A 19,341-nucleotide genomic window follows, 5' to 3' on the forward strand; every position below is an offset into this window, starting at 1 on the left:
GTGCAGGGGAGGGTGGGGTGTGCAGAGGAGGGGTGGAGTGTGCAGGGGAGGTTGTGGGGTGTGTGGGGGAGGTTGTGGGGTATGCGGGGAGGTTGTGGGGTGTGCAGGGGTGGGGGTACGGAGCATTTACCTTCCTCTTTGATGCAGCCGGGACCCTCTACTGGGACACAGTTTGGGGTCCCCACAGCTGGTCCACCTAGGTGGCCCGCAGGCCTGGCGCCGGCTGAGTGGTGGGAGGTGTGGCCCTCCACTGCAGCCTGGGCCTCTCCGGAGCTTCTGGGCGCCCTTTCCCGGGACCGAGACCTCCTGGGAAGGGTCCGCCCTGCGGCTCCTGGACCTGCCCGGCTGGGCGTGTGCCTCTCCTTCTCTAGACTCGGGGTCTGCTGGGGGTCTCCCCAGGGACCAGAGGTTTCCTCCTGAGTCCCACTGGCTGCTGTCCCAGTCCCCTTGTCCCTGCTGGCTCCAGCCAGGGAGCTGCAGGCCGGGCCCCCGAGGGCCTCCTCAGAGCTGCCCAGGGGCATGGGGTTCCGCAGGGCCTCCATGTAGGACTCCCTGAACCAGCGTCTAGGCGGCACACAACTGGAGTCCCCTGGTGGCCGCCTCCTGCTGCTCGCGATGTCCAGGTCTGTGTGGAAGGTGAGGGTCTTGGGGCCCTCCTCCTGGTCCGGCTTCTGCTCCGATCCCCCGCAGTTCTCAGGGGGCATCCGTGGGCCCTGCTCTGAGGGGCTGACCTTTTCGAAGTCCCTGTCTGAGCTTCCAGACAGGGTCCGGGGCCTTCCCAGCTCGGCTCTTTCTGGGTAAGGAAGGTGCCTGAGCTGGTCGCTGCCCACACGCCCTTGGCGGCAGGGTGGGGTCAGGGTGTCGGGGGAAGGGGTGCTTCCCTGGAAATGGGGGCCTGCCATGGCTTGGGTGGGGGCTGGGGCCTCTGAGGGGCTGCTGGGCAGCTGCTCAGGACCTGTGCAGCTGGAGCAGCTCTGCAGGATGGCTCCAGGGCTGGGGACAAAGACAGGGTTAGTGATGTCGCTCCACGGGGCTCGGTGGACAGCCAAGCCTGAGGTCAGCAAGCAGGTGCGCAGGGGAACGTGGCTCCGTTCCTGGTTCACCCACTCCAGGAATGCCCCCGTGAAGACACAGCCATACATGGCCTCAGGGATGGTGACTTCCTCTATGCCCCTTCCCAGCCGGGACAGGCATTTCAAGACCAGTCTAGCTGACTGCTTCCCCGCCGATGTGACCTGCAGGTAGAAGTCCCCTGGCTGGAGCCGGACTCCGTGCAGGGACGCCAGCTGCACCACCACCTTCTCATGGGCACACAGCGGCCAACCTGGGTGCAGGAAGACCAGACCCCTGTACCTGGCCTGAGACAAGAGAGAAAGGAGGTTAGTGGTGGGCATGGCCATGGCCTGGGCTCCTCCGTGCCCTGGGTCTCCACCTCTCAGGGGAAGGTCAGTGACTGAGCTCCCACAGGGAAGGCGTCTCACGGGGACTGGGATGCACTGTCCCTTGGAACATAAAACAGGTCATTAGGACTAGAAAAATCATGGGCTTCTCTTTGGTTCAGGGGTCAGTTATAAAAGCAATTGTATAGTTCTACCTGGAGGCTGGGGGTAGGTGGGCAGGACAGGGGAGAGGAGGCTGCTCGAGGGTCAGAGCCAGAGCCCACCAGGCGCTCCGAAGGGTGAGTTGTCCCTCAGAGTGGTCCCAGCCTGGGCAAGGGGCCGGGCGTCCACACTTGCCCCTGCCAGCCCTGGTCAGGACCACCCTAAGGGGGGGCTCCCTTCTCTGCACTTCCGGTGTTCCCTGCGGCTCCCGGCTGCTGCGGGCGCTACCTCGGCCTCCTCAGCGAGGAGTGCGGGTGCCAGGATGCTGGTGAATTTCACTTCAGAATTTTCTCCGTTCCCTTTAGCTGAGATCCCACTCCATTTACAACTGTGTACTTTAGCTGTTTTCACCCAGCGTGATTTCACGAGCATTTCCTGTGCTGTTAGAAACTGCAGACAGATCACGTAACTGTTGGGTATTTATTTTCCCCAAATTTTGCTCTGACAAACTAAAATACAGTAAACATCTTGGGGCCTAGAGCCCCGCCTGGGTTTCAGTTGCTTCTAGAGAATCTTACACCAAGTTCATGTTCAGCCTACCCACCAATCACGTGTTGCGCTGGTAACAAACAGGCCTGAGACGTGAGTGTCTTTTCCCACTCGCAGCTCAGCTTTACTATGCTGGCCTCAGGGACTCCACGGAAGTCACCGTCCCAGCTTTCCAGAATGGCAATAAAAATGCACTAAACACTTGAAAGTGCATTTGCCACTGAAAGGGACACATATTCAGATGGTGAAAGGTTATTCTCAAAAGCCTTTTTCTAATCATTTTCATCTTACTGGGCTTGAATTCTTGGAATGTAAAATCGAGTATGAGCATCCTAGGTGGCTGAGGGAAGTGAAAACAAGTTCCTCAACTTTTATCAGAATTTAAGCTCAAACTTCACTCAAGGGAAGGACATACCGAACAGGGGCATAAAACAGAGCCATCATTGATACGGCAAATCTGACTTAAAGAATGTAAAGTTACACCCTCATTTCAGAAAATAACCTGAATAGATGAAAGTAACATAATGCAGAAAACTAGAAAATATTCATCTACTTCAGAGGGAAGAAATTAGCTGGGGGGGGGGGGAGGGGGGGGGTGCGTCCCAGGGTCTTCTGTGAGCCACTGGCAAATCCAAGTGGTCATTTAATTGTCTGATGTAAGGGCGGGCCCTGGAGCTGCTGCACTCTAGACCCACAGTCCATGCAGACATTGGCCCACCCAGTTTTCAGAAACGTCTGCGCGTGTTCCTCACCTTGGTGAGCAAGCCATTCAAGAAGCAGCTCCTGACACCCTCCCAGGTGCTGCGAGGCAGCCTGTCTGAGGAGCTGTGTCCTGGGCTGGACACCTGGTGGGGCCACCTCCGGCCTCTCCACAGGTTTCACCCCAGAAGAGACAGGTACCTGCTGGTCCATGAGGACCTCCCTGAGTCTGACCCCAGAGCCCGTCCCCGATCCTATTGCCTGGCACAGCTGTACTAGTGCCCAGGACATGTTCCCGTGAAGAGGTGATTTGATGTAAAATGCACGACTGTTGAAAAAATCATTGTGACTTGTCCTTGTAATTGCACTACCAGATTTTTTTCAGTGTTAGAAAACAGAAGTGGGAGGGTGTTGGAGCCTTGCATGTCTTTTGCCCTCCCATAGGGGTCTACAAGTCTCTACATATCAAATATTTGATGAGACAAACCCTATTTCCAACATGCATAGGGTTTCTTCGCTGTGGAAGGGAACTGGTCCGGGTTAGCGCAGTGGCACAGCCCAGAGCAGGAGGGAAGTCAGAGACTGTGGGGAGGAGGGTGTGTGTGCACGTGTGAGTGTTAAAACAGATATAATGTGAAGTTCACCAGCATAACCATGATTATGGGGTACAGTTCAGTGGCATTAAGTACATTCACACAGTTATGTAACTATCACCACCATCCATCTCCAGAACTTTCCATCTTCCCAAACTGAAACAGTGAACCCATCAAACACCAGCTCACCATTCCCCTGCCCCTGAGCCCCCGGTACCCACCATTCCACTTCCTGTCTCAATGAATTTGACTAACTACTTCCACAAGTGGAATCATCCAACATTTGTCCTTCCAGTACTGGCTCCTATCCGTTGGCACAGTATCCTCAAGGTCTATCCATGCCGCAGGTAGCACGTATTGGAACTGCACTCCTTCTGAGGGTTGCATAATATTCCACTGTGTATACATACTACGCTTTGTTATCCATTTATCCATCCACAGCGTTGCATAATATTCTATTATGTGTACACACTACATTTTGTTCGTCCATCCACGAATACTGGGGTTGTTTCCACCTTTTGTCTATTGTGAATAATGCTGCTGTCAATACAGGTGGACAAATACCTGTTTAAATCCCTGATGTCCATTCTTTTGGGTAGGTGCCCAGAAGTGGAACTGCCGGATCACAGGGTGATTCTGTGTTCACTCTTTTGAAGAACTGTTTCCACAGCAGCTGCACCATTTTACGTCATCACCAACCATGCACAGCAGCTGCACCATTTTACGTCATCACCAACCATGCACAAGGACCCCAATGTCTCCACACTGTTGCAAGCACTTGTTTCCCGGTGGTGTTTTTCCTTTAACAGTAGCTATCACAATGGATGGGAAGTGGTGTCTAACTGAGGCTTTGATTTCTGTTTCCCTCCTGATTAATCATGTTGAGCATCTCTTCACGGGCTTATTGGCCACTTGTATATTTGTTTTGGAGAAATACCTGCTCAGCCCTCTACCCGTTTTTGATTTGCATTATTTTTGTTGTTGAGCTTTTGGAGTTCTTCATTCATTCTGGATATTAATCCCTTATCAGATACACAATGTGCAAATATTTCCCCCATTCTGAGGGCTGCTTTTACACTGTGTCAATAAGGCCCTTTTTATGCAATGGTACCCTTTTTAAAAATGCGATGAAGCCTAATTTATTTTTCACTTTTGATGGTTGTGCCTTTGGTGTCATATCTAAAAAATCTTTGCCAAATCAGATGTCACAAAGCTTTTCCTCTATGTTTTACTCTAAGAGATATAGTTCTCACATTTAGGTCTTTGATCGTTTTGAGTGAGTTTTTGTAAATGGGGTTTAGGTAAGGGCCCTACTTCATTCTTTTGCATGTGGATATCCAGTTTTCCAAGCACCACTGATTGAAAAGACTATCTTCCCCAGTGAATAGTCTTGGCACCCCTGTAGAACATCACTTAGCCATATATGTGAGGGTTTATTACTGGGCTCTCTATTCCATTCCACTGGTCTATGTGTCTGTTTTTATGCCAGTGTCACACTGCTTTGATTACTGTAGTTTTGTACTAAGTTTTAAAATCAGGAAGTGTGAGTCCTCCAACTTTTCTTTTTTTCAAGATTGTTTTGGCTATCTGGGGTCTCCTGAGATTCCACATGAGTTTTAAGATGGGCTTTTCTATTTCTGCAAAAAACACCATTGGGACTTTAATAGGATTGCACTGAATCTGTAGATCACTTTGGATAGTACTGACATTTTACTCTCTCTCTCTCTCTCTCTCTCTATATATATATATATATATATTTTTTTTTTTTTTTGAGACGGAGTCTCGCTTTGTCACCCAGGCTGGAGTGCAGTGGCGCGATCTCAGCTCACTGCAAGCTCCGCCTCCCGGGTTTACGCCATTCTCCTGCCTCAGCCTCCCCAGTAGCTGGGACTACAGGCGACTGCCACCACGCCCAACTAATTTTTTTATATTTTCAGTAGAGATGGGGTTTCACTGTGTTAGCCAGGATGGTCTCGATCTCCTGACCTGGTGATCCACCCGCCTCGGCCTCCCAAAATGCTGGGATTACAGGCGTGAGCCACTGCACCCAGTCTATTTTACAATATTAAGTCTTCCAATTCATGAACATGGGATGTGTTTAAAATTATTTACATCTTCTTTAATTTCTTTCAGCAATGTTTTGTATTTTCAGTGAACAAGTCTTTTACTTTTTTAGTTAAATTTATTCCTAGGTATTTCATTCTTTTTAATACTATTATAAATGAATTTTTTTTTTTTTTGAGGTGGAGCCTTGCTCTGTTGCCCAGGCTGGAGTACAGTGGCGCGATCTCAGCTCACTGCAAGCTCTGCCTCCCGGGTTCACACCATTCTCCTGCCTCAGCCTCCCTAGTAGCTGGGACTACAGGCGCCCGTCACCATGCCCAGCTAATTTTTTGTATTTTTAGTAGAGATGGGGTTTCACCATGTTAGCCAGGATGGTCTCAATCTCCTGACCTGGTTATCCGCCTGCCTCAGCCTCCCAAAGTGCTGGGATTACAGGCGTGAGCCACCACGTCCGGCCTGAAATTGTTTTCTTAATCTTTGGATTGCTCATTGTAAGTGTATAGAAACACAACTGATTTTTGTGTGTTGATTTTGTATCCTCAAACTTTGATGAATTACTATTTCTAACAGGTTTTTCTTTTCTATTTCTTTTTTCTTTTTTTTTTTTGAGACAGAGTCTCACTCTGTTCCCCAGGCTGCAGTGCAGTGGCACAGTCTCAGCTCACTGCAACCTCCGCCTCCCAAGTTCAAGTGATTCTCGTCCCTTAGCCATCCGAGGAGCTGGGACTACAGGCACACGCCACCGTACCCAGCTAATTTTTGTATTTTTAGTAGAGAGGAGGTTTCACCATGTTGGCTAGGATGGTCTTGAACTCCTGACCTCAAGTGATCTACCTGCCTCAGCCTCCCAAAGTGCTGGGATCACAGGCATGACCCACCATGCCTGGCCTTCATTTTTTTTTTTTATTTCAATAAGTGTTCCGGAGAACAGGTGGTGTTTGGTTACATGAATAAGTTCTTTAGTGGTGATTTCTGAGATTTTGGTGCACTCATCACAGTGGAGGGTGTACCCAATGTGCAGTCTTTTATCCCTCACCCACCTCCCACCCTTTCCCACGACTCCCCAAAGTCCACTGTATTATTCTTATGCCTTTGCATTCTCATAGCTTAGCTGCCACTTACGAGTGAGAACATACAATGTCTGGTTTTCCAGTCTTGGTTATTTCACTTAGAATAATGGTCTCCACTTCCATCCAGGTTGCTGCAAATGCCATTATTTTGTTCCTTTTTATGGCTGAGTAGTATTCCATCATATATAAATATATATATATTCTATCATATATATTCTATTATATATATTCTATCTTATATATATTCCATCTCATATATATTCCATCATATATCTATATCTATATCTATACATATAGGTATATATCTCTCACATTTTATCCACTCATTGATTGGTGGGCATTTGAGCTGGTTTCATATTTTTGCAGTTACAAATTGTGCTGCTATAAACATGTGTGTGCAAGTGTTTTTTTTGTATAACAACTTCTTTTCCTCTGGGTAGATACCCAAAAGTGTGATTTGCTGGATTAAATGGTAGATCTACTTTTAGTTCTTTAAGGAATCTCCACACTGTTTTCCATAGTGGTTTTATTAGTTTACATTCCCAACAACTGTAAAACTGTTCCCTCTTTACCACATCCATGCCAATATCTATTATTTTTTGATTATGGCCATTCTTGCATGAGTAAGGTGGTATCACATTGTGGTTTTGATTTGCATTTCCCTGATAATAAGTGATGTTGAACATTTTTCATATATTTGTTGGTCATCTGTATATCTTCTTTTGAGAACTGTCTGTTCATATCCTTAGCCCACTTTTTGATGGGATTGTTTATTTTTTTTTCTTGCTGATTTGTTTGCATTTCTTGTAGAGTCTGGATATTAGTCAGACAACAGAAAAAAATAAAGGGCATCCAAATCAGTACAGAGGAAGTCAAACTGTTGTTTTTGGTTGATGATATGGTCATATACCTAGAAAACTCTAAAGATTGATCCAAAAAGCTCCATGAACTGGCAAATGAATTCAGCAAAGTTTCAGGACACAAAATTAATGTATGCAAATCAGTAGCTCTACTATACACTAACAATGATAAAGCTGAGAATCAAATTAAGAACTCAACCCCTTTTATAATAGCTGCAAAAAATTAAAATACTAGGAATATACCTAACTAAGGAGGTGAAAGACCTCTACAAGGAAAACTACAAAACACCGCTGAAAGAAATCATGGATGACACAAACAAATGGAAACACATCCCATGTTCACGAATGGGTAGAATCAACACTGTGAAATGACCAAACTGCCAAAAGCAATTTACAAATTCAATGCAATTACCATCAAAATACCACCATCATTACTGACAGAATGAGAAAAAACAATCCTAAATTCATATGGAACCAACAAAGACCCCACACAGCCAAAGCAAGACTAAGCAAAAAGAACAAATCTGGAGGCATCACGTCGCCCAACTTCAAACCATACTATGAGGCCAGAGTCACCAAAACAGCGTGGGACTGGTATAAAAATAGGTGTACAGACCAATGGAACAGAATAGAGAACCCAGAAATAAACCCAAATACAGCCAACTGATCTTCCTCAAAGCAAACAAAAACAGAAAGTGGGGAAAGGACACCCTATTCAACAGATGGTGCTGGGATAATTGGCAGCCACATGTAGAAGAGTAAAACTGGATCCTCATCTCTCAACTTATACAAAAATCAATTGAAGATGGATGAAAGACTTAAATCTAAGACCAGAAACCATAAACATTCTAAAAGATAATATCAGAAAAAACCCTTCTAGACATTGGCTTAGGCAAAAACTTCATGACCAAGAACCCAAAAGCAAATGCAACAAAAACAAAGATAAATAGATGGGACTTTATTAAAGTACAAAGCTTCTGCACAACAAAAGAAATAATCAGCAAACAGATGACCCACAGAGTGGGAGAAAATCTTTGCAATCTATATATCCAACAAAGAACTAATAGCTAAAGTTTTTATAAAATCTTTAGGGTTTTCCACATATAAGATCATGTCATCTACAAACAGATAATTTTACTTCTTAATTTCCAGTTTGGATGCCTTTTACTTTTTTTTTTTTTCCTTGCCTAGCTACTCTGGGAAGAACCTCAAATACCATGTTGAATAGAAGTGGTGAAAGTGCGTATCTTTGTTCCTGATATCAGTGGAAAAGCGTTCAGTCTCCCACCACTGAGGACAATATTCATTGTGGGTTTTATACATATGGCTTTTATTATGTTGAGATAGTTTCCTTTTATTCCTAGAGTATTTTGTTTTTATCATGAAAGGGTGTTGAATTTTGTCGAATGCTTTTTCTGTATCAATTGAGATGATCAGAAGAAGCTTCTTCCATTTATGCAGCCAACAGAAACATGAAAAAATGCTCATCATCACTGGTCATCACAGAAATGCAAATCAAAACCACATTGAGATACCATCTCATGCCAGTTAGAATGGCGAACATTAAAACGTCAGGAAACGACAGATGCTGGAGAGGCTGTGGAGAAATAGGAACACTTTTACACTGTTGGTGGGAGTATAAGTTCAACCGTTGTGGAAGACAGTGTGGCAGTTCCTCAAGGATCTAGAACCAGAAATACCATTTGATCCAGCGATCCCATTACTGGGTATATACCCAAAGGATCATAAATCATTCTACTATGAAGACACATGCACATGTATGTTTATTGCGGCACTATTCACAATAGCAAAGACTTGGAACCAACCCAAATGTCCATCAGTGATAGACTGGATTAAGAAAATGTGGCACATATACACCATGGAATACTATGCAGTCATAAAAAAGCGTAAGTTCATGTCCTTTGCAGGGATATGGATGAAGCTGGAAACCATTATTTTCAGCAAACTATCACAAGGACAGAAAACCAAAAACCGCATGTTCTCGGTCATAGGCGGGAACTGAACAATGAGAACACTTGGACACAGGGTGGGGAACATCACACACCAGGGCCTGTCGGGGCTGGGGGGCTGGGGAAGGGATAGAATTAGGAGAAATACCTAATGCAAATGACGAGTTGATGGGTGCAGCACACCAACATGGCACATGTATACCTATGTAACAAACCTGCACGTTGTGCACATGTACCCTAGAACTTAAAGTATTTAAAAAAAAAAAAAAAAGCACCAGCTTCTTCAGGGGGAACCTGCAGAGGGGTGGGGCATCAGCCGTGATTTCATAATAATGTACGTAACATGAACAACTGAACTATGACAAGAGTATTCCAAGTGGAATGTACATCACGGCTTTGAAAAGGAAACAGAGAGAGAGAGAACACTATTCTTCTTTGCCTCAATACAATTCAGAATTCTGTGATTCTCCTCGGCCAAACTAGCCATGGTTTAGATTGTACATCTTTTGGCTACCCTGGAATTGCTGCCAAATTAGACCAGATACGATAAATCTTGTGGTCATGTTCTGAATAGCTCCAGTCCTGAGAAAACTACAGATCATACAGGGTAAATCTTTCTCTCATTTTGATGCCTTCTCTAAGTGGCGCACTCAAGTTGTTTCGACACAGCGTCAAGGAGAGTGTCAGAACTAGATTTTCTTATTTCAAAGGAGGCCACTGGACTTCACTGTTCACGTGCTGCAGCTCAGCTGCTAAAAACAAGCAAAGGGTCCTTCTTTACAACGAGCTTTCACAAAGCTGTCCAGGAGCCTGAAATTCCTGAGACAATGAACAGGCTTCGATCACAACAAAGGCATATCACACCAGGAATGTGAGTATTCCTAAAAGTTCAGCTTCATTCTGGGCAATGGGACAGGTGACCTCCCAGGGCATGAGGCGGCACTAAGGGATGAGCTTCCCTCTACTGTGGTATGAAACAAATTTACACTTCTTTTTTGGCTTAATATTATTTCATTACCATTTCCTTATGTATTTTTTAGATGTTAAATTGTAACATCTCTTCTGTAAATTATCTCTTCAAGTCTGCCAAGTTTTCTATTGGCTCTCAGTGTTTCGCTTATGCTTATAAGCCCTCGGCAAAGACAATATAAAGAATAGCTTTCATTTGGTTTGTTTTTTCTTCTGATGTTTTTGAATCGTAAATTCTCTAGATGTTTCTGCCATCAACCAATTTCCTTCTCTTTGTGGTGTCACTCTCTGCTTGAGCCAAGTAAGTCTGTCTTTTTCTGATGAGAAAGCATGTTCCTTTCTCTCTCTCTCTGTCTCTCTCTCTCTCTGTCTCTCTCTCTCTCTCTCTCTCACTCTCTCTCCATATTCACTCTGACATCTGGATTTAATGTGCTCTTGGGTGGGAAAACCTACACAGACATTTTCCTGAGTGACTTACGAGCATGTGTGACTCTTAATCACATTCCGGGTGAAGCCTGTCCTCTTGCCCACTGATTTTACTGCCTACTTGGCAACGTTCTAAGTTGTGCATCCTTTGAAGCCTCCAGCTGTGAGTGGTCAGGACTGGCAATTAGTTCATTAAGGCAGGCAATGAGTGAAAAAGAATGGTCGTACATACCCTAAGTAGTTTATTTTAGCTTCAAATACATAATGCACATTCGCCCACCACTATCTTGATGGGGGCTAGGGAAGGCTTACTTCCTCTTTGGGAGCTCTCCCTTAGTCCTAGGGAATACTTCATAGCTCTCACTGACCCTTGTTGATGAAGACAGCGAAGCTCTATGAAGTATTTAAAGAGGCTTACTCTGAGCCAAGTGTAAGTGACCACCGCCTGGGGTACACCCTCAAGAGACCCTGAGAACGTGTGCCTGAGTTGGTCTAGTTACAGCTTGGTTTTATACATTTTAGGGAGATTGAAGTTACAGGTAAAGACATACATCAGTACATGTAAGGTACATATTGGATCCACCCAGGAAGGCAGGACATCTCAAAGGGGGAGCGTGGGGGCGGTGGACTCAGAATTTTTCTGATTAGCAGCTGGCTGGAAGAGGTAAGCTCTGCCCAAAGAACTGAAGTCAGTAGAAGGAAACGCTCGAGTTAAGACAAAAGGGGGATAAAGCCAAGGCTCTTGTTCTGTCGACAAAGCTTCTAAGCAGCAGGCTCCAGTGAGAATGACGGCAAACGTCTCCTTTTGTACCTTAAAATGTGTCAGACTCTTGGATAAACTCCTCTCCTGGGTGAGGAGAAGACCTAGAAAGGGAAGGAGACTCTCTACAGAATGCAAATATCCCCCACAAGGGACAGTTTTGCAAGGCCACTTCAGAATATGGCAAATAAATCTATTTTGGAGTAAAATAATTTCATTTCCTCAGGGCCTGTTGTCATGTGACGCCACAGGTTCAGAGTTGGTATCTTATTGCTGCAGAATCTGTTTTGTGAGTCTTTTGATGTCTATTTTAATACCAATGCTGGTCAGTTGTACCTAAGCTCCAAAGGGAGGGGGGATGTGTCAGGCCTCTGAGCCCAAGCCAAGCCATCGCATCCCCTGTGACTTGCACGGATACTCCCAGATGGCCTGAAGTTAACTGAAGAATCACAAAAGAAGTGAAAATGCCCTGTCTCGCCTTAACCGATGACATTCCACCACAAACGAAGTGAAAATGGCCGGTCCTTGCCTTAAGTGATGACATTACCTAGTGCAAGTCCTTTTCTGGGCTCATCCGGGCTCAAAACGCTCCCCCACTGAGCACCTTGTAACCCCCACTCCTGCCCGCCGGAGAACAACCCCCCTTTGACTGTAATTTTCCTTTACCTACCCAAATCCTATAAAACGGCCCCACCCTTATCTCCCTTCGCTGACTCTCTTTTCGGACTCAGCCTGCCTGCACCCAGGTGATTAAAAAGCTTCATTGCTCACGCGAAGCCTGTTTGCTGGTCTCTTCACGCAGACGTGCATGACAGAATGACAAGGCCTGTCTGAACCCCTTCCTTCATGGCCTGAACTCGTTCTTCCAGTTTCTTTGGGATCCACTTGGCCAAGGGAGTGGGGGGTCTGTTCAGTTGGTTTGGGGACTTAGAATTTCATTTCTGGTTTACACCCTTTATGGTTCATCCTGTTACTAGATAACAGCTCTCCGCATGACGCTCTCCTGATTAAATTTCTGTGTGGTGTTTGTCTCCTGATAGGACCCTGACGAGAACAGGAGGCCCCAAGCATTATCTGCTGAATTGAAGAGCTCTACCATCTTTCTTGAGTTAACCATACCTATACTGTTTTGTCTTACAGTATCTTGAAAATGCAGCAAGAATTTAAAAACCTTAAGGAAGAAATATGAATGTAGAACCTGTCCAGATTTTTTTTTTTTTTCCAAAATATCCCAGTTGCGAGGAGGATTCTGGGAAGACGGTGGAGGAGGAGACACCTGAAGTCTGTCTCCCCATCTGGACAACACCTGCACTGGCAGAATCTGTCTGCCGTCACTGTTCTGGAACTCTGGCGTCTACTAGAAGTGGTTGATGGTGGTCCTTTTCAGCTCTTGGACCTGCAGGCAGCCCCACCTCTAGCCCCACAGGCAGCTGTACATTTGTTCCTGGAGCAGCCTGCAAGAACCAAAGTGTCCACAAAACCCCAAGAAATAAAAAAGACAAACTCCTGTCATCCAAATACAGTGGATCAGTGCTGAGGACTAAGCTCTGATTTTTTTTTTTTTTTTTTTTTTTTATCTTGCCTAAATGCCTATCTGAGGAGTCTGGGAAGCTCATGCCCTACAAACCATAAATTCTCATCATGGGCCTTTTATCTAAGCCTACAGATCACAACTTACTTTCCATCTGACTCTGGCATAACATCATGTGACAAAGAAGAAAGTCAAAATATTTTACCGCAAAACACGTTTCTTTGCCATATTTTGAAATGGGCCTGCAACGCTGTCCTTTGTGGGGGAAAATTTGTACCTGTGAAGACTCTCTATTAACATAGCTAGACCCTTTTCTTCCAGGCCTCCCAATCCTGAAGAGATTAACTAAAATCTAGTACCTTTTAAAGGTCTGAATGGAAACATTTGTCATCTATTGTCCCTAAGGGCAGCCACTATAAGATTCAAAAGAACCTTTGTCTCCACAATCTTTTATCTTTAGCTGAACAGCTCCGTTCTGTTGATCCCAGGTCTTTAGAAGAACTCAACCCATTGTCAGCCAGAAAAAGTTTAAATTCACCAAACCCCTTAGTTGTCCTGGCTTTCTGGACCAAACCAATGTATTTCTTAAATGTATTTGATTGATGTCTCAATACTCCTAAAATGTATAAAACCAAGCTGCACCAGCCGCCTTGGGCCCATGTTCTCAGGACCTCCTGAGGGCTGTATCAGGGGCCATGGTCTCTCGTGTTTGGCTCAGAATAAATCTCTTCAAACATTTTACAGAGTTTGACTCTTTTCCTTAACAGTGCTCTGATCACCGTGGCTGGTGACCACAGAGATGCAGACAAAGAGGTACAAGACCAGTGTGGTTGCACCTTTCCCACCGTTCGGCCGCCACCCACCACTGCCACTGAAGTGACTTCCAGGCGGTTAAAGAGGTGGTGCCCTTTTGCCCCTCCTTTCATTTTTTTCTCTTTTCCCCTTCTGTGAGCCAGACATTAAAGACTAGGACATTTAAAAAAAATGCATATACAAGGAAAATTAGAAAATGACCAAGTATGCTCAAAGAAAGGACCAGGGTCAGAAGGAACTGAAATGACCTTAAGGTTGCACCTCGGGCTGGGCCTTGGCACAGATGCAGCCTATAATAATAATAATATTAATACCCAACAATAAGCAGAAACAATGATCTAGGAATTAAGAAGAAATTAGGCAGATAGTGAGGGAAAGAAAGTCTAGTAATGTTTCCTTTCAATGAAAAGCAGCTCCCAAATAATTTTCTTTTCTAACAAATAGCAGCCTTTAAAATCGAGTTGCAGACATAGACAAGTAAGCTGGAAGCTCACACAGGTAAATGTTGGCAGTTGTGTCAATAGGAAAAGGCTACCTGGGACCAGACATGTTCCAAATGGCAGCTCCATCTTCCCTTCTTTTGCCAGCCACGTGTACAGTAAGGAGCAGGCAAGATTGCGCTGGCCAAGCGGAAAGGCCATTTGCATAATAAGATTAGGGTGGGGTGGCCAGCCTCCCCAGCCCACACACTATGTAAATGTCACACCTGATCCAACCAATCTGTGGGCCCCATGTAAATGGGACACCACTTCCTCAAGCCTGCCTGTAAAATCTGGGGCTCTCTGCAGCTGGCCAGATTTCCCTTCTGGGCACTCCTCCCTGTCTTGACAGTAAGAGCTGTTCTCCTTTCTCTTTCTTTTGCCCATTAAACCTCCACTCCTAGACTCACTCCTCATGTGTGTCCATGTCGTTAATCTTGCTGTGAGATGATGAACCCCGGGTATTAACCCCAGACAGCAACGCTGCTTCAACAACATAAAAAAGCAAACCCCAAGGGAGGAGGAAAATCTGACAAGCAAAGTTGTCACATAGTTAGGTTCAAACGTCCATTTTTCAACAAAACGTCACGAGGCCTTCAAAGAAACAGGAAAGTATGTTCCATTCAATGGAAAAAATAAATCAGAAACTGTCCCTGGAAAAGCCCTGATAGTAGACGTAACAGGAAAAGACTTTAAAAGAACAGTCTTAAAGATGCCCAAAGAACTAAAGATGTGAAGAAAATAAAGTGATGTATGAAAAAATGAAAATATCAACAAAGATATTAAAAATCCTAAAAAGAATCCAAACAAATTCTGGAGCTGAAAAGTATAATAACTGAAATGAAAAATTCACTAAAGGGATTCAAAGGCAGATTTGAGCAGGCAGAAAAAAGAAAAGTGAACAAAGCCTGAAAGACCTGTGCGACACCATCAAGCAGCCAGCACATGTAAAGTGGGAGTTCCAGAAGGAGAGTAAAAAGGCATAGAATATTTGAAGAAATAATGTGTGAAAACTTCCCAAATTTGAGGAAAGACATGAATACAAACATGCAAGAAGCCTGATAAGCTCCAAGTAAAGGAATTCAAAGAGACCCACAGCAAAACACATTATAATCCAGCTTTTGAAGGACAAAGACAGAATCCTGAAAGCAGCAAGAGAGGAGTGACTCATCCCATACAAGAATCCTTAATAAGATTGTTGGCATATTTTGCATCAGAATCTTTCAGTCCAGAAGGCAGTGGGTCAAAACACTCAAAATGATAAAAGAAAAAAATCCTGTTGACAAGGACTCTTATATCTGGCAAAACTATGCTTCAAAAGTTAGGGGGAAATTAAGACATTCCCAGATAAACAAAAGCTGGGGAGTTTGTTACCACTAGACCCACCCTACAGGATACAGGGGAGTCCAGCAGGGTGAACTCAAAGAACACTAGACAGTAACTTGAAGGACTATGAAGAAATAAAGATCTCAATACAGGTAATTATATGCAAATTGTGAAAGCTGGTATTACTGTAACAATGGCTTATAACTGTCCCTTTTGTTTTCTACATGACTTAAGACACTAATATATTTATAAGAATTATTACTTTATGTTTAATACTTTATACTACTAGTAATAACTAGTAATACTTTATACTAATAATGTATAAAGATGTAATTTTCTGACATCAGCAACCAAAAGGGGTGACACAGAGCTGTAAAGGAACAGAATTTTTTTATGTTATTAATGTTAAGCTAGTATAAATTCAAATCACTGTTATAACTTTAGGATAATAAATGTAATCCCCATGGTAATCAAAAGGAAAATAACTATAGAATGTACACAAAAGGAAATGAGGAAAGAATTTAAGCCTTTTACTACAAAAAATCAGCTAAACACTGAAGAAGACAGTAATGCAGGAAATGGACAAAAAAGCTACACAGCACATAGAAAACAAATGGCCAAATGACAGGAGCCCCTGTTTATCAGCAACTACTTTAAATATAAATGTGTTATCTAATCAAGAGACAGAGACTGGCAAAATTGATTTTTTTTTAAGTCTCTGTCACCCAGGCTGGAGTAGAGTGGCGTGATCTCAGCTCGCTGCAACCTCTGCCTCCTGGTTCAAGTGATTCTCGTGCCTCAGCCTCCCGAGTAGCTGGGATTACAGTCATGTACCACCATATCCAGCTAAATTTCTGTGTTTTTAGTAGAGACGGGGTTTCACCATGTTGGCCAGGCTGGACTCAAACTCCTGACCTCAGGTGATCCGCCCACTTTGGCCTCCCAAAGTGCTGGGGTTACAGGTGGGAGCCACCACACCCAGCCTGCAAAATGGATTTCTGAAAAAATCCCACATGATCCAACTAAACGGTGTCCACAAAAGACTCACTTGAGATTCAAAGACATTAAACAGATCCAAACTAAAAAGATGGAAAAATATATCCATGCAAATAGTAACCAAGAGACGGGAGGAATGACTACACTAATATCACATAAAATAGACATTAAATCATAAAATGTTACAAGATACCATGAAGAACCTTATATATCAATAAAAGGTTAAATACAGCAAGAAGATATAACAATTATAGACATTTACACACCTAATGACAGATCATCAAAATGTATGCAGCAAAAATTAACAGAATTGAAGAGAGATACAGGCAGCGCTACAATAATTGTTGGAGACCTCAGTGCCTCACTGTTTCACTGTCAATGGACAGAAGAACCAGACAGAGGAGAGATTTTTAAAAATGGAGGACTTTACCAACACCATAAACCAACTCAGTCCAACAGACACGCAGAACATCCACCCAGCAGTGTCAGCATTCTGCCTTCATGTTTGAAAGGTATTTTAGCTGGACATACACATGCTTCTCAAGTGCACATGAGAGACAACTTCCAGGGCAGAACATACATTAGGCCACAAATTCAGTCTCAATAAACTTAAAAAGACAGACACCATACAAATTATCTTCACCAATCATAAAGAGATGAAGTTAGAAGTCAATACTAGAAATAAGACTGAAAAATTCACAAAATTGTGGAAATTAATCAACAATGGATCAAAAAAGAAATCACACAAAAAAATGAAAAGATGTTTAGAATGAAATGAAAACAAAAACATAATATATTACAATTTATGGGAGGCAGCACAAGCAGTGTTGAGGGAAATTTATAGCTATAAATGCTTATATTTTTAAAAAGTAAAGATCTCAAATCAACAACCTAACTTCACAACTTAAGGAACTAGAAAAAGAAGAAAAAAACTAAACCCAAAGCTAATAGATGAAAGGGAACAATACAGAACAGAGATAAGTGAAACAGAGAATAGAAAAACGAGATACAAAATGGATGAAACCAACAATTGGTTCTTTGGAAAGATAAAAAAAGTTGACAAACCTTTAGCTAGGTGGACTAAAAAAGGAAGATTTATGTTACTAAAATCAGATTAAAGAGGGGATATTACTTACTATTGATTCTACAGAAATAAAAAGGATTATGAAAAATTATTAACTGTACTTTAATAAATTGGATAATCTAGATTAATTCCTAGAGGCACAAAGTCTACCAAGACTAAATCAGGAAGAAATTTAAAATGTGCATATATCTACGACTGCTAAGTAGATTGAATCAGTAATTTAAAAATCTCTTAAAGAAAAGCCTGGAACTGATGGCTTCATTGGTGAATTTTACCAAACATTTAAAGAACAGCACCACTCCTTTTCTAATTTTTCCAAAAAATTAAAGAGGAGGGAAACTCATTCGAAGAAGCATTACCAAGATGTCAGACAAAAGAAAAATATAGGCCAATATCCCTTATGGATATTGTAATCTTTTCTACGCATGGATTATTTAGAAATACATAATTTCCAAGTATTTTGTGAGTTTCTAGTTATCTCTTTTATGTTATTGAGCTTTGGTTTAATAACACTGTGGTCAGAAAAAAAAACTCTGTATGAGCTCTGTCCTTAGACAATTATTGATACTTTGAAAAAAATGATCTACAGTATGTAGTTTATTTTGTGTGAGCTTGAAAAGAATGCATATTCTGCATTTGTTGGGTACATTGTTCTATAAATGTCAAATAGGTCAAGTTTATTATTAATGTTCAGATTTTTGATATTCTTAGATTTTTTTTCCAATTGTTCTACCAATTGCTGAGAGGAGAGTATAAAAAATCTACAGTCACTGCTGTCAATTGTTTGGCTTTATGTATTTTGAAGTTCTATTATTAGGCACTCTGTTGATAAATTGAGCCTTTCACTGCTACAAATTGTCCCTATTTGTCTCTGGTAGTACTCACGGTCTTGAAATCTTACTTATCTGATATTAATACTACCATATACTTTCTTATGCTTAGTGGCATTTTTCCCATTCTTTTAGATTCCATCTTTGTGTGTCTTTATATTTAAAAGGCATTTTGGCCGGGCGCGGTGGCTCATGTCTGTAATCCCAGCACTTTGGGAGGCTGAGGCGGGCAGATCATCTGAGGTCAGGAGTTCGAGATCAGCCTGGCCAACATGGTGAAACCCCATCTCTACTAAAAATACAAAAAATTAGCTGGGCGTGGTGGCGCGCACCTGTAATCCCAGCTACTCGGGAGGCTGAGGCAGGAGAATCGCTTGAACCCAGGAGGTGGAGGTTGCAGTGAGCTGAGATTGCACCACCGCACTCCAGCCCAGGCGACAGTGCAAGACTCCATCTAAAAATAAATAAATAAATAAATAATAAAAAATAAAGGGCATTTTATACAACAAACGTTTAGTTGCTCTTGCCTTTTTTTGAGTCTGTCCATTCCTGCCTTTTACATGGAGTGTGTTTGGTTTACATTTAAAATAATTATTGATATGGTTGAATCAAATCTATCATCTTGTTATATAATTTCTATTTGTCTAATCTATTCTTTGCTCTTCCTTTCATCCTCTCTTTCTATTTTTTGGATTTCTTTTTATCTCTTGAATATTGAGTTGTATCTCTGTGTTATTTTTGCTCTCAAGATTACAATGTGCATCTTTAACTCACTACAGCC

The 19,341-nt window shown here is 43.1% G+C and overlaps 1 protein-coding gene across 1 annotated transcript in view; it reads right to left on the minus strand.

Moving 5' to 3' along the window:
• PLEKHG4B (pleckstrin homology and RhoGEF domain containing G4B) overlaps positions 1 to 19,341 on the minus strand; it is an 83,445-nt gene that overhangs the window by 37,694 nt on the left and 26,410 nt on the right. Inside the window, exon 3 of the mRNA XM_025387986.1 lies at positions 131 to 1,358. Coding sequence (XP_025243771.1) covers positions 131 to 1,358 — 1,228 coding nt within the window. The remainder of the gene's footprint in view (positions 1 to 130; positions 1,359 to 19,341) is intronic.

Source organism: Theropithecus gelada, chromosome 6 (genome assembly GCF_003255815.1).
Source record: "Theropithecus gelada isolate Dixy chromosome 6, Tgel_1.0, whole genome shotgun sequence".
Taxonomy (NCBI): domain Eukaryota; kingdom Metazoa; phylum Chordata; class Mammalia; order Primates; family Cercopithecidae; genus Theropithecus; species Theropithecus gelada.